The sequence below is a fragment of the Camelus dromedarius genome, chromosome 14 (assembly GCF_036321535.1).
Source record: "Camelus dromedarius isolate mCamDro1 chromosome 14, mCamDro1.pat, whole genome shotgun sequence".
NCBI lineage: Eukaryota > Metazoa > Chordata > Mammalia > Artiodactyla > Camelidae > Camelus > Camelus dromedarius.
The window spans coordinates 52,312,865-52,328,849 of NC_087449.1; the positions used below are offsets into that span (position 1 = coordinate 52,312,865).

The following is a 15,985-nucleotide window of genomic DNA, read 5'->3' on the forward strand; positions in this document are numbered from 1 at the left end:
CTAGGCAGAAGAAACAGCAAGTGCTAAGGCTCTGAGGCAGAATTGTGGCTGGCAGTGTTTGAGAAACAGCGAGGAGGCAGCATGCTTGAAGTGGAGTGATGGGGAGATTGGAAGAAGAGGGCCTCGCAGTGGGTGACATTATATAACAAAGGAAAGAAGGAAATGAACAACAATGTGTAAGAAACTGAGCTTGACCTACATCAGCCTCTTAATTCTTGCCATAACCTCAAAGGCAGGTACTACGACCTCATCCATCTTTCATACACATGAACAAATTGAGTGACAGAAACAAAATATGACTTGCTTAGGGTGTACAGCTAGGAAGAGGCCCAGGGGATCCTTTCCAAGTACCACACATTGTTTACTATGTATCAGCCATAGATATAGCTATTTTATTCCATAAAATTCCCATTACTTTTAGCAAAAGGATTCAGTGAGGGGGACAGAGGAGCAGACATGGCCCAAGCAGAGGGAGATGCCACCCAGACCCAGGCATCATGGGATCTACAGAGAGGAGAGTCTGCAGAGCCCTGGGCCCTCTGAGTCAGGAGCAGTGTGGGCCTGCAATAGTTAAAAAATGAGGACTTGCCATAACAGGGTTACAAATATTGCAACATATTTTAACTGATTGCCTTTACCAAGATTGTGCTTTTAAAATGCATAATACACAGCAATATAATTTATCTAAAATGATTAAATTCATAGCACACAGGTGGTGCGGGCTGATGGTGGGACCAGTTTCACAGATGGGAGGGACTTCTTTCTAGCCTGTGCCTCTGCGACTGAATGTATAACTCCATGTGGCCCTAACACCAAAAGTCTGCATTTGAGGCCCTCAGTACATGTCAATAAAGATATAGATGGTGAATATATGTGGTACTTGCTGGGTGCTGCCCTGAGTTCTATTGGCTAAGACCCTCATAAGAGCCCCCTGAGACTGGTGTTACTGTTGCCCCCATATGATGGAGGAAGAAACTGTGGAACAGGGAGGTTAACTGATTTACCTAAGGTCTTCTATAGTGAGTAATGGTGCTGGGATTTGAACATAGACAATGTGGCTAAATTCTTAATCTCAACTCTTAGGCTATACCGTCTGGTCCAGGCTGGGCCATGGCCATGGGCTGTTCCAGGTTGTTTCTCTCAATGGCTCTTTCCTGACACTGTCATGTTGTTATAACCTTCTCCAGGTGGTGGAGGATCTCAGGGCTGATATTTCCATGGTCTGGTCTATGTGGGATCTGCTACCTCCCAGGCTGGTACTCAAGGACTGACTGCGGACTGGAGTGAGGAAGAGTCAGACAGGACAGAGGATCAGAGAACACCAGGGAATCTTGCCTTCAAGACAGGAAAGGACTATAGGTCTCAGAGTCCTGCACCCATGCCACCTGTGCAAAGTCCCTCCACTAGCCCCAGTCTTCCCCTACCTTTCTTCTACACTGAACCTGTGGTATTTTGAAAGGGCTCTGGATTAAGACATTAGAAAACTGACTTAAGTCCTGGATCTGCTATCTAAGAGCTGTATGACCTTGGCCAAATGGCTTCATGTCTCTGAGCCTTAGTTTTTTTCATCAGTAAAATAAAAATGAGAATCAGAGCTACTATTGAACACCAGGACTTGGATCATCAATAAACCTGGGGCATTTGGTTGTAAACTATAAAGGACTGAACCATTGTGAGGCATATTGTTGTTATTCTGATCCTTGCCCTACATGGTTTCCTCTCTTTGGCTATTTCCATTGTAGCTGATGTTCTCTTTTCATCTGCTTCCGGGTGAAAGGAGAGTATATCTCCTGAAAAGTGCACAGATTATGCACAAAAAAGTGCTCAGTGAGTTATCACAAAACAAGTACATCTGTGTAACCTTTGTAGTCACCACCCAGTAAAGAAATAAAACATTATCACACCCTAGAATCCCTTGTTGTACCCATTTTGTGGCCCCTCCCAATCACCACCACCTCCTTCCTACCTATGCCTATGTCTGTGTTGCCAGAGCCCAGTACAAAGCCTTGTCAAGAGTTGCTAAACTGAACTGAACCCCTTTGAAATCATTTTGTGACCTTGAACTAGTCACTTTGACTTTCTTGGCCTTGATTTACTCTTCTGCAAAACAGAGATGGCATTTCAGTAATTTCAATAGTTCTCAACCCTCGCTATACATTAGAATCACTGGGGGCGGGGGGCCTTCTAAAAAACTATCCATAGTGCTTGGGCACTGATCTGGAGGAAGTGGATACAAACCTCTGAAGGTCTCAGGCAATGGCAGTTTTTTAATTTTGGAGGGGGTGGGGATTAGGTTTATTTATTTTTAATGGAGTTGCTAGGAGTTGAACCCAGGCCTTGTGCATGCTAAGCACTGCACTGTACCCCTGAGCTATACCCAACCCCAGCCCACCACTGCAATGGTAGTTTTTTAGCTTTCCAATTATTCCAGTATACAGCCATGACCTCTTGAATCTTACCAATTCCAACCAATACCATATGTTCAAATCTCGGTTCCACAGAATATTGTCATTATTCTGCTGTGGGTTGAATTGTGTCATCCTCAAAGATGTTGAAGTTCTGTCAGTATCTGTGAATGTAGCCTTATTTGGAAATAGAGTTATTGAAGACGATCAGGTTAAGATGAGATCACTAGGGTGGGCCCTTAATCCAGTGTGACTAGTGACCTTATAAAAAGGGGAAATCTGGACCCAGAGACAGAGAAACTGGGAAATCACCACGTGAAGATTGGAATTACGCAGTCACAATCAAGGAACACCAAAGATCGTTGGCAAACCACCAGAAGCTAGGAGAGAAGCATGGAATAGATTCTTCCTCACAGCCCTCAGAAGGAACCAAATCTGATGATACCTTGATTTCAGACCTCTAGCCTCCAGAATATGAGACAATAAATTTCTGTTCTTTAAGTCATCCAGTTTGTGATTCTTTGTTACAGTAGCCCTAGCAAACTAACACAACTATTTACATACTAGCTAAGGAACTCTAGCTGTTTCCTCATCTGCAAAACTGGAACCATAATAATGGTCTATGTTTTGGGCTCCATTCTAAACACTTTAGATAGATTATCTCATTTAATCATCACATATACTACACTACAATATATGAGCTAACGAGTACTTATATGTATTCTTGTTACCTCCACTTTTTCAGTTGAGAAGGCTGTGGAACAGAGAGGTTAAGTAATTTGCTCAAGGTCATATGGTAACTAAATATATAAGATAGTACATCCTCCACAAGAATATTAGGAAGTCTCCATGAGACTGTGGGTGGATGTGAAAGCCCTTTGTAAATAGCAGAGCATTTTACCCGTGTTATCAGAATCTTTGTAGATTCAGGACTTTTTTGCCATCTCTGACTCTCCCTCCTCTTTCAACGCGATACTTCCTCCCCTCGGAGACAGGGGTCGCTGCACCGCGCGGGCGCTGACAGATCCTTCTAGCCCGCTGCACTGTCTGCTCGCTGGTGCCTATAAGTGGCAGCGCCGGGCTCAGCAAGGCATCAGTCAGCTGCCGCCGGTACTGGGGCCGGGGCTGGAGTTGGAGCTGGGGCTGGAGTTGGAGCTGGGGCTGGGGCTGGAGCTGGAGCTGGACGCGGAGGAGCTGAAGCTGGGCCAGGGCGCAACGCAGCGCCGCGCCGGGGCCGCAAGGAGGGGCGTTTTGCTGCTGGCCCACTGTGAGCCGCCCCCAGCCCGCGCCGAGGCATCCTCTCGCCAGGCCGCCTGCCTCCGCCTTCCGCCTCCCTCCATTTCCCCGGAATCTCAGCCCGGCGCGCCTGCACCCAGGTCCTTCTCTGGGTGGGGAAGCTCCCGGCCGCTTTCCGGCTTCACTCCTTCCTCGCAGCCTGGGCTCTCAGCCCCCTTTCTTCTTCTCCTAGACTGGATCCCACCTGCTTTGATCCCCTTCCTTTAGCTCAGGCTCCGTGAGTCCCAGCTCCTCAGTCACTTTCCTCAGCCGAGGGTCGCCGCCTTCCCTTTTCCTTTTCCTTGCCTGGGGTCCAACCCATCCTGTCCCTTCCTCTGTCCCTAGGGCGCAGTCTCTCCCCTCCCCCCACTCCCATTCCCAGGCCTGGAGTTCCAGATCTTTTAATCTCCTCCTATGATCCTGACAGGGTTCTTGTCCCTCTTCCCCAGTTTGGAGTTCTAGATCGTGAACCCCCAGCCTTCCTCCACCTCCAGAGGACTGCTTCCACAAAAACACATCTCTAAAACATGAACTTTGCCTAGAGACTACCCCAGTCTCTTCCTCCCTACTGACCCATTGCTACCTATGTCCCAGGTCTTATTCTCACTTTGCTAAGGGTTGAGGGAGCAGCAGGATGCTTCTGTGGTCTGGCGTCTGTAGCCTCTCTCCGCCGCGAATCTTCCCTTCGTTGCTCATGGTGGTAGCCTTGGTGGGGCTGCTACCCGTTCTCAGAAGCCATGGCCTCCAGCCCAGCCCTACTGCCAGCACCATCAGAGGCTCAGAGCCGCCACGGGAACGCTCTATTGGGGATGTCACCACTGCCCCACCGGAGGTTGCCCCTGAGAGCCGCCCTGTTAACCATTCCGTCACTGAACACAGCATGAAAGATCGAAAGGCCTTTCCAGTCCTGGGCATCGACTATACACATGTGCGCACACCCTTCGAAATCTCCCTCTGGATCCTGCTGGCCTGCCTCATGAAGATAGGTAAGTCCAGTCTCCCCTATGCTTCCGCTGCCCACAAACGGATGAGCTTCGTGCCCCATCCTCACCGTTTGAGGCTGCCCAGGAATAAGGGTCTGGACTGCTTCCGTAACATAGGCAGCCCCCATCCTGCCATCTTGGTCCTTCTTAGACTTGAGCTCTGTGGCCTCTGTGGTCTGAGGCTTCCTAAGACTGGAGCCAGCATCGTTCTTGGGAGAGAGCAGGACTGGAGAATGGGATGCTTCTGATACTAGGTATCTTCAGCTAGGTTTCCAGGCCTGGCAAGTCTCCCCTGGCTGGGCCAGACCCCAAGGGGAGCCAGGCACCCAGCTGTGTGAGGCAGAAAGTGTCTTCAGTAAGTGGCATAATCTGCTCTGTCAACAGCGACCAGTGCAATTACACGCTTCATGGGAGGGTGTTCCAGAATGGAGTATATTTCTACTTGATCTGTCTAAGGAGTTTGAGTATAGTGAGGGACCTGTGTGCTGGAGACTTAGAAGTGTAGTAGAAGATGAGGCATCCCCATAGTCTCACCTTCCTTCTTTCCCAGAATGTTATCTGTCAGCTCTGCCTGTCCAGACTGGCCGGGAGCCCCTGAGTCAGTTTCCTGCCCGGGAATGCCATTCCTTATACAGTTTATGGGCCGGGGGCCTTGGAAATTTCTGAAGTCTGGTTTGGGGATGGAGGAAGAGTGGAGGAGGTCCAAGCTCGGTCGGGCCGCAGCTTACCTCCAGGTTGGCACCTAGCTGTGTCTCAAGGTGCTATCTGGGCCAGCCAGTCATGTTGGCCTGCTGGCTGCTCAACCAAGTGAGAGAGGGACAGGTAGAGGGGCTCAGGGAATGTTCTGGTCTGAAGAGACTTTGACACGTTCTTTTTGGGAGAAGGAAGCAGCAAAGTTGTTCCCTTCCAGAGTATCTTCCTGCTAGGCCTGAGCACTCTGTTCTGCTAGGTGATGGATGGGGCTCACCAGAGCCTGCACAGCCCAGAAGTCCCTGGAAGTGGTATCCAAGGGGGCTTTGAAAGCTGCCTTTGCTTTTTTAGTCCCCAGCTAGCTGTGGATGGTACAAGGGCCTGGGACTCTGCTGGTTTGGGTTTGGAGAGTTTGTGACTCTTGGCAGGAAGCCTTGCAGCTTTCCCAAGGACATGCAGGAGCTGAGTGGCGATGCCAGGCTGGTATGAGGCAGGCTCTGGGACATGCTGCAGGAGGGCACTGGTGACTCTGTTTTAACACATCCAGGAGGTGGTTTCCTGATATGGGGCTTTGGTGCTATGACAGTAGCAGGCCTGTGCATGGAGCTGGACTACCAGCACCTATCCCCTGGTGGCAGCCAGCTTCCTGGAAAAAATCAAGGACTGGGCAAGGGGAGCCAGGTGTAATGATTCTGACAAATACATGACCTTGAACAAGCCAGGGCCTTTTTCTGCAGGTCTTACCCACCTGTGAAACTGGCAAGAATCTCTAAATTTGACCAGATCAGTTGAATCATGAACCCTTGTGTCTTAATTTATTGTAAGAAGCTGAAGTGACTGATGTGTCATTTGTCTGTATGAGACCAGGAAGAGGCTTCACAAGCACTATTTATAAATTGCCCTTCTCTCTCCAACCCCCTCACCTCCCAGCCACACCTGGCATTGTGTTAGGGCACTGCAAGCACTATGGGTCTCAGTACCTACTGGTAGGTGGATAGCATGACCACCAAGATCTACAGTGGACAGTCAGTAGTGGGTCACTGCAGGCCTAATTATCTCTAATCCTAATGGGGTCAGGCTTGGCCTGCTTTGTCCCCACCAAAACCTGTGCCCGGGCCCCTGGGCAGCTGGAGAGCAGAGGTGGTGCCATAGCAAGGGTATCATCTAGAAGTTAGGAAACTTGGCCTCTTGTCCCACCTCCCTCTGTGACCTTGGGCCATTCACGCCTTTCCACTTGTCAGTTGATCTTTGTGGCCTCTTCCAAGTCTGACATTTCTGCCATTCCACTGACTTGGGTAACCCTGGCAAGTCACTCAGCCTTGGGCCACTATTTTCCCATCATAGAATGAGGAAGCTGGATATGGTCTCTGAGGGCCTTTGCAGTTCCAAAAGACTGTCTCTGGCATGATGGGGCATTTTTCTGCCTCTGAAACAGAGGTGCCCTAGCATCTGGCCTTCCTGGGGAAGAGAATAGAGAGAAAGGTGGCCAAAAGATCTTGAGGGTCCCTGTTCGGATAGGAAAAAGTGAAAGCCCACTATCCCCTTTACCTTTGCAGTGTTGGATCAAGGTTGGCCCCACTCTGCCATTTATCTTTCCTGAGCCTCAGTTTCCCCAAGTATAAAAAGGGGGAAATAATAGTATTTAGCTACAGTGCTGCTGATGTTATGATGACATAAATTCATGCACATAAAGCTGACTTTGTACCTACAGGAAACACTCAATGAGTTGCAGGTGCCCCTGTTGGGTATGTTAACCAGCTAAGGTAAATTCATCCATCCCTACATCAGCCTCCTACGGTTTTCCTCTGAGCCTGGAGGATTACAAATCTCTCAACTTAGGCTGCCACTGGGTGTCCTTCCTTAAGATTTCAGGGTGGAGGGTGTGTCCTACTGCCTTTGCTCTTCCTTTCTCTTAAGCTGCCTCCAGAGCAGGTCCTGGGGGGAGGGGACATGGCACCAACCGACTTGGGGGAAAGGGGTGGGGGGCTGAGGCCATGCTCCCTTTGCACTATGAGATACTCAGGTGCCTGGGAGCTCATTTTAGGGTCTTGCCTCTTCTCTCAGCGCCCCAGCGTGGGTAGGAGCTGTGTTGGAGGCCTCATTCTGTCATCTGTGGCAGCTGCTTCCCTTTCAAGGTTCCCCTCCTTTAAGAATAGAAAGTGCTGTGTGCAATTCTCAATCCTGTCCTCATGGTTGAGCAGAGCCTCAGGTAGACTCTGTCAGAGATGGGTGTGGGAGGGGTGGGGTTACAGCTGAAGTTCTAGGGTAGATGCTTCTGGGTCCTTTTCTAACTGATTCAGTGGGTGACATTAGGCAAGTCACTTCCCTTCTCTGGGCCTTTTTTCTCTCTTCAACAGGCAGGGATTCTTGCCTTTTCCTTGGTAGGGAGGGGCCAGTGGCATGAGTGGGGGTCAGACTGTTGGGAGAAGTGTGAGAGTGACCCCAAGCCTTAGGTAATCCCATGCCCCCGCCCACATTGTGGTTTGGACGCTGCATGAATTCTGCTTTGTCCCTGTTCACCTGGCTCCTGGTCCAGAGCTTGTTTCAAGGAAGAGCCTCACCTTAACCCAGCTCACTACTGGCACCCCTGTGTTTGTTTACCCACATTCTTGACCCGGAACTCCTGGCGGCCCACGAAGCAGGTATTCATCTCTCCTCCTGACCAGAGACCAAAAAAGCCTTCCTTTGTCCCTTCACATCTTTTAGCTTTTTTTGGTTTTGGTCTTTGCAAGGTGTGTCCTGCCGTTTCCCCTTAGAAGAAGCCTGTGAGGAGGGGAGGTGGGGATGGTTACTGCCCACTTCACACCTGTGGAAATCAGACCCAGCAACTGGTTTCCTGTATCAGATTAGAACTCGCCTCTCTCACTTCTCAAAAGGAGAGAGGAACAACTTAAAGGTCACCTTGAAACTATCTCAAGAATCCCAGATGGGACTCTCTTAAAAAAAAAAAAGGTGACCTTTTTCTCTTTGAGAAAACAGCTAAGTGACTGCAGAATGAGAGGGGAGGTCAGCTGGGGACTGGGAGGAAGCTGCAGGTAGGACAGATGTGTCCTGAGGTGCCAGGGCACTTAGAGGGCCTCTGTTGGTCACATTGCTCAGACTTCACTCAGCTGAGCACCCACGAGGCACACCTTTCCTCTGCTTCCTGTCCCACCCAGCTCCTCCAGCTCTGGTGGAAAGGATAGACCTGGTTACAAAGCCTGGGCCCTGCCCCTGCCTCTCAGTACTTGGGTGGCCAGGCGTCTGGTTTCTCTGAGCCTGACTTGCCTCATCCGGAAGCTAAGGATGCTGCCTCTACCGTCCAGGATCGACATAGAACCCGAACATGGGAATGCCCAGCATGGTGCCCCTATCGCTGTGGCAGCTTTCAGGTCCTGTTCAGATTCCTCCCCTTTGGGCGGTCTTCCCAGGCCACTCCAGCCCACAGCCATTGCTTTCATTTCTCCCCCAAAGCCGTATCCCTTATTGTTTATCCACTACTTTGGCATTACGCCTAGCCTGCCCTATGACATCGCTTCTGTTGCGGAGGAGGGGGGTGTTTTAATAAGAATTACCATTTATTGAGTATCTACAGAGTCATGTCAGGCACTTTATAAAAGTAATCTCATTTAACTCCTACTAAGATCATATGAGATAAAGGCTATCTCTGTTTCACAGACGAGGAAACAGCTCAGAGGGGTTATCTGCTGTGATGCTGAATTGCCATTTATTTTCGTTTGAGTCTTGGCATAACCTCCTCGAGAGGTGCAGCTGCATCTCCTGTCCCCCATGTTCCCCCCAGCAGATGCTCAGGACCCTGCACGGAGGCGGGGCCCAGCTCACTGCACCTGCATTCAGGAATTTTAGGAGTCCCTCTGGGGGCTGGCAGGTGTCAGTGGGAGCTCTCCTTGCCTTGAAAAGCTGTAGAGGTTCTGTGCTGGCTTTGCCCACCCTCTGTCCCTGTGAGTCTGCATGTGTGCCCCTGAATCCCACAGCCAGGCTGGACCTATCCCTGTCCTCTGGTGGTGACCTTGCCTGTCATCTTTTTGCTCTCTCAGTGGTCTGACCAAGCTTGCTTCTTCCCTGCTTCGGCAGGGGAGTGCCAATTAAATGGTAGTTTCCTTTAGCCAGCAGAGGGTGGCTAACCTGTGATTGCCATCTCCTGCCTCTGGGCTGGAAGGGGCCTGGGCTGCTTTTGGTTACCCTCGGGGCCCAGCAGGATCCCCTGAGGGGCAGCCTCTGTGTTGGGAGCAGATGGCACAACTTTTTTTAGCCCTATAAGGCAGGTGGAATTTTATTCGTAATTCTCATTAGTATTATAACTTATTTCCAAAGCACTTGTATATACAGTATTTAAAGCTGATCTTCTCAGTGGTCCTGTGGGCCAGAATAGCAGGTGGTACTGATGTACCCATTTTGCATCTAAGGAAGCTGAGTCTCAGGTTGAGACCTGCCTGAGGTCACTTAGCAAGTAGTGGCAAACGACACAATCCCTGGACTTCTAACCCAAGGTCCTGTCCTGTTTCCTGCCTGGCTGACATGTTGGGTCATTGTGATGATCAAGGGGACCCGAGGTCCCAAGGGGCTTTAACTAGAGTAAATGACCAGGCATATCCACATTGGTAACCTGAGTGGCTGACAGGTGGGACACTCCTCCTGGAGCAGGGAAGGACTGAAGGAGCAGGGTGGTTTGGGGTGGTCTGGAGCCCAGTTCTTAAACCCTCAAGTACGTGTGTATTTATATGAAGAAAGAATATGAAGGCTGACTTGGACTTGGGATCTGTCATTCTCATGGTCTATGGTACAGGAAACTTTTGAAATGGAGGGCTTTTCCTTTCCCTTGATGTGTTGCAGGACCTCTGGGAGGAGAAAGGAGAGGCAGAGAAGTGAATTACAACAGAAAACATGCCTGATGGGGCGGGAGGGGGAAGGTCAAGAGGCCTGAGATCTGGTCTGAGCTCTCTGCTGCCTAGCTGTGTGACTCAGGCAAGGCACTACTTCTCTGAGCCCTCGTTTCCTAATTTGTAGTATTTGTGTTAAATATTTGTTAATTATATTAGCTGTCATTGCTAAGCTCCTGTTTCAGAGGCTGTGTCAGGTCCTTGCACAGCCGGAAAACACTGGGGTTGAAGCCCAGATCTGTCTGACTCTGGAGCTCATATTTTCATCATCATGCCCTGATCCCCTTTCAATTCAGAAGTTTTATTTTTCCCATAATCCTTTTGAACAGGGAAGGTTTAAAAGTTTTAGTATTTCAAGTCTTGGCTGCTCTCTGTTCCTCATTTCTTGGGTTTGGGGGGAAAACTGCGACCCTCTCCAAGTCCTACCATGAAGCAAATAGCCCTTCTCAGAGTTGGTGGCATTCAGAAACACAGGAGGGACAGGGAACTGGAGCTCAGGGGCCCTGGGCTCCCTTTGGGAATGCCAGCCTGTCCACAGCCAGCAGGCCTGCTTCCCTCCCTCCCTCCTCCTGTCACCCCACTTCCCGACCTGCCCCCCTTTCCTTCTGTGGTGGGGAGAGAAGGCGCACTCAGCAAACCCAGGACCTGGGTTATTCCTGAGTCATCCATCGCCTGTGTGGGCCTCTTTCTGCAGCACTCACTCCCCCTGCAAATGTCTGAGTCAGACATGTCTCCCCAAGGTTGTCTGCACACACCGCTCTGGGCCAAACCGTCTCTTTGGATGCCGACAAGCATCAACTGATGCTTTCGGGCAGCCCGTGATTATATGTGGGTATTTTTAATCTTACGGGCTAATCTAATTTTAACTGAACTAAGTTTTGAGTTGGGCCGGGATCAGTGAGCTGTCCCTCTTCCCTGGGATCATGCTGACTTCATTTCCTTTCCCCTAAAGCTCTTTCCATACGCTGGGCCGGTTTTGGGGTCTGTTGGGCCAGACATGACCCCTGAGTTCTGACACTGACTTTCTGAGAATCTGGATTTCCCCCAAATTACCCAGGCAAACTCTTGTCTGAAAACATATTTCCTTAAGCAGCTGTGAGTGAGGTCCAGGATGAGAAGTCTTGTTTCTTCCCAAGTCCCTTTTCCGGTCATTCCCTTGGGGGGCATTTACCCCTAAGTCCAGACTGGCCCTTCCACAGTACTCAGCCGGTTTGAGACCAGGCTGCTGAAGGCAGAGATGACATCACAGCTGTGTGTCAGGCAGAGCCCATAAGCTCACCAAAATAATAAGTAGCTAACACTTAACATAGCATTTACTGTGTGCCTGGCACACTCACAGAGGCTGTGGCTTTGGGCTGGCCAACCAGGACTGAGGGCAGCTAATTAATTTGCCTGTCTAGGGTCAAAGAGGCAGGTCAGCTGAAACTGGCCAGCAGGCTTTGCGCTTGTGGCACAGCAAGGAACCAAGAGTGAGACCCAGGCCTGGCTCACCAGGAGCTTCCAGTCTGCTTCAATCCCTGCTGAGGGCTGGGCAGACTTCTGGCAGAGGCAGTGTTCAGAGAGAGCAAGAGGTCCCTGAGGGCACCGGTGGTCAGGGACGGTTTCTCAGAGGAGGTAGAACTTGAGCCAGTCTTGAAGATGGAGAGAAATTAGGCACACAGGCAGGACAGAGAGAGCTATTCTTAGTACTTGATTCCTACAAGAATATAATCCCCTTGAGGGCAGAACCATTGTTTGCTTTCCTCTCTGTGCCAGCACAGATATTTGGGGAACAAATGCGTGCATGACTGATTTCCATGTAGAGACAGGTTCCCTGTGAAGCCTTTGAGGCAGACGAGAAACCAGCTGGACACAGAGCGATGCTCCAGGCATCAGCCAGCCCGTGGGTACATGCTGCTGCCGCTCCCTCTCCCACTGCCTCCCTCGGCTTGGCTCTAATGGAGTGCCTGCAAGGGCATCCTCTCTGGGCTGGGTGGGGTCTTTCTGGGAAAGTCTGAGTCTGTTTGGTCTGCTCTCAATTTGTATAAGTAAAAGCAAGATATCAGAGCTTCCTCACGGAGCTGCCGAGAGCCCTAATTGAATTAAGCTTTTCCCGGGAAGATTCCTCAAGCCATCAACTGCACCGTGACTGTGAATTAATGAGACCAGTGGCCATAAACTATGCAAAAAAGCAATCTCATTAATTTTGTAGTTGTACCTGGACAAGTTGACTTACGGCTTCTCTTTGTTTTAATGTGTGTGTTGGGAGTGGGCTGGGGCCAGAATCTTCTTTCTGTGGCAGATTTATTTTTATAATTTGAATAAATAAAACAAGTTCGTGGTAAAGAAAACAAACAAAAATAAAACCCAGCAGTACAGAGGGTGTTAAGGTAAAAAAGTTTCCCTTGTCACTTCGCTGACCATCTCTGCCGTCATACTCCCTGGACTGTTAACTTTTTCGTACATCTTTTCAGAAATTCTCTCGTGCATATATGAATGTGGGAGTGTGAGGACAGAGTTAGTTTTCATAAGGCCACTTGTGTAAAGGAAGAGAGCTCTAGGCTGGGAACTAGGGACCAGGGACCTGGGTCCTGGTCCTGGCTCTGCCTCTTTCTGGAATATTGACCTATGGCAAGTCATTTTGCCTCCCTGGGCCTAGTTTCCCTATTTGTTGATTTCAGTTGTTGAAAGTCTCTCTGGAACTTCCTCGCAGGAAAGGCAGTCTCCCAAAGGAGCCCCTACTCTGGTGAGGCCTGGGCAGAGATCTCTACAACCCCATCCTTTGGGGGAATGGGCCACTGCTGTCATGAACCCTGGCCTCAAAACACAGAATTCTCAAGTTCATGATCATGGGTCATCTCCAACCCCAGCTCAGGTTTATGGGGAGCTCAGGGTTATGGGGTTAAATGAATGAGTCTGCAGAGAGCCAGCTCTCTTGCTGGGGAAGTCAGACAACACACAGTAGAGAAAGCTCAAGTGGGAAATTGTGTGGCTCAGGCTGCTGAGGGGCTCAGAGAGGAGCAGGAGAGGTGTGGGAAGGCTCCCTGAGGGAGGTGATCCTGAGCAGTGGGTCAGGTGAAAAGGAGCATCACTGGATGAGGGGCTTGCTCTTAGAAGGGATTTTGGCTTAGGAGGGAGAATGGACTGGGTGACCTGCTGTTCTTCTAGGATCTAGGTTCCTAAGGGTCTTCCCTGAGTCCTTGATGAAGTTCAGGGGACCCATAGGATCCCCCCCGCCAAATAGTCTGCAGACGTGTATATTTTTATTAGAGGAAGAAAGCCCACAGTAGCCACAGATTCTCAGCAGGGTCTGTGCCCCTCCTCCCCCCGCTGCCACACACACATACACAAAGGTTAAGAGCTTTAGCCCTTTCTCTTGTGGGAATTTGAAGAAGGGTAAAAGACTTTCCTTGGACGAAGTGGGATGAGTGGGGTTTGCCTGGGGAACTGCAGAACTCCTTCTAGGCAAGGAGATTGAACTCACTCTGCATGAATAAGCTGTGTCCTAGGGGAAGAGAACGGAAAATGACTCCATAAAGTAGAGAAGAGCTTTTCTGGATTGAGGATCAAAGCAGACAAAGCAGGCTCGCCCTGCCCAGTGTAGACAGGGAAGGTACTGGGTTCATTCTGCCCCCTGGGTCTGCTGGGTTTCCAAGGCAAGCCAAGCTGACACCCCAGGAGGTAACTCAGGCCTCTCGCCCTTTTTCCTAAAGTGGCTCCGCCCCACACATACCTCTGAGGCTTGTTAGGGGAAGCAGCTGCCTTGGAGGCAGCAGAAACAAGGGGTGATTGCCTCTGAAGGAGACAGACTTTGAGGGTGCAATGCTAGGTAGCCCTAAGTAGCCTCTGGTGTTTTCTGGATTGAGGACCCCTATCTCCTACTCCTTGCTTCTGGGAGTAAAAGTAGAGAATATCATTCTACCTCTAGAATTTTGGAGATAGAAAGGACCTTATCATAGCTATGGTCCCAGGGCCCAAAGGGGGAATGGAGATGTTTTGATCCAGTTCTCTCACCTTCCCATTAAGGCCTAGAGAGGATGTGCCCAGAGCTGCACATGAATTAATGGCAGAGGGAGAGCCTTCCCTGCTCTGCTAACTAACCCAGGGGTCTCTAGGCAGTAAGAGCTGGACCAAGAGGTGGGGCCGTGGTCTTTGGCCTGGGTGTTGGTATCTAAGCGTTGGTAGCTCTCAAGTGGGCCCTAAAAGCTTGAGGAAGGGCAGATTCCTGCTGGAGTATCCATCAGAAAGCTGTTTCTGGCAGGGAAGCCATTTGGCTTTGGCCACACAGGTCTCTGAAGGACAACCGAGTGCAAGGCTCAGGACCCAGAGGCTTCTACCCTCACCCATCAAATTCCTCAGGCCTTTGTACTCCATCACAAGCCAATATTGAGCCTGGGTGCTCTGCTTTTATAACATCTTTGCCATCATACCAGGGAATGAGATCTTACCTCCTGAGTCCTGGGCCAGGGCCCATAGGAATCTCGATGCTGTACCAGGTAGGCAGCATGAGGCAGGGCCAGCTCACCTAGCTGAGTCCAGCCCAAGACTCAGGTTACAGTTCAGAGGGGAAGGGAGCTGGCACCCTACAGCACCCTTCTGGGCCTGCCTGGCTGGTGGAACAAACAGATGCACAAGAATTGCTTCTCTCAAGGAACTCAGGGACTGGTCTGAGAAATTTAATACAGATGCACAGGAATCAGGCAGTAGAAAGTGAGTGTGATTCCAGGTACAGACGGAATCCTTTTAGGGTTTAGAGGAGGCAGGAAGACCTTCCCACCTGGGACGTCTGGGGAGGCTTTATGGAGGTGACTGGTGAACTAGCCCCTGAAGGATAGGTAGGATTTAGATGAGATGCTTGTGTGAAATGGCTCACTGGGCACTGCCAGAAGCTTCCACTTAGGGCAGGACCTTTGGATTGCAGAGGAGTGTCTCCAAGCAGTTACCTTTGGAAACATGATGACTTTGCAGCTTGACAGACCTGGATTCAAATTTCAGCTCTACTACTTTGTAGCACTGTGACTTTGGGTAAGTCACTTCCCGCTATTTGAGTCTCAATATGATCATCTTGCAACATGGAGTGACACTGGCAGGGATGTTGGGAGCATTCAGGGAGAGCACCCGTGTAAGATGCATGGCATAGAGTTTGACACGTTCCGAACACATGATAAATGGTGGCACTTAGGAGTACCTCTAGGGTCAGGAGGAGGAGAAGTACTGACTTGTTTTTTCTGACTCCTGAATCTCCCAGCAACTGAAAAATCATTCAGCGAGACTTACTGATGGCCTGCTGTGTGTCTAGTGCTGTGCTAAAGGCAAGGGTGAGGTGGCTATGGATAAATAATATTCATCCTTTTAATGAGGTTGGTAGAACATTTTCTAGCATGTATCAGGAAGCCTTTTGGGGAGATACTGTCATTCTCCTTTATACAATTGAGGAAACTGAGGCCCAGCAAGGTTAGGTGACTTGCCTAGGGTCATACATCCTGACTGCGGCACAGCTGAAACCAGACCCAGGGCTTACATTCCAAGTCCTGTGCTGTTTCTCGTACATAACAGTCATTTCACCACCTTAAGCAAGACTTATCACTTGAAACATTTAATGAGCAAAGCGCGATTTTCTATGACAAGTTGATGTGTAACTATAAAAGCACTAAATTTTGCAGAACAGATGATGGGTTTTAAAATAGGCCCAGCTATGATGAGGTGCCAGGTGATCTGTGCCCATGTTAAGGGCAGAAGATTTTTCACTTCCTAACTCCATCACCTTGTCTGA

At 49.9% G+C, this 15,985-nt stretch overlaps 1 protein-coding gene across 1 annotated transcript in view; it reads left to right on the forward strand.

Moving 5' to 3' along the window:
• The first annotated feature begins 3,491 nt into the window (after positions 1–3,491).
• SLC9A1 (solute carrier family 9 member A1) overlaps positions 3,492–15,985 on the forward strand; it is a 47,177-nt gene continuing 34,683 nt past the window's right edge. Inside the window, exon 1 of the mRNA XM_010993754.3 lies at positions 3,492–4,666. Within this exon, the coding sequence (XP_010992056.1) occupies positions 4,315–4,666 (352 nt within the window). The 5' untranslated portion in view covers positions 3,492–4,314. The remainder of the gene's footprint in view (positions 4,667–15,985) is intronic.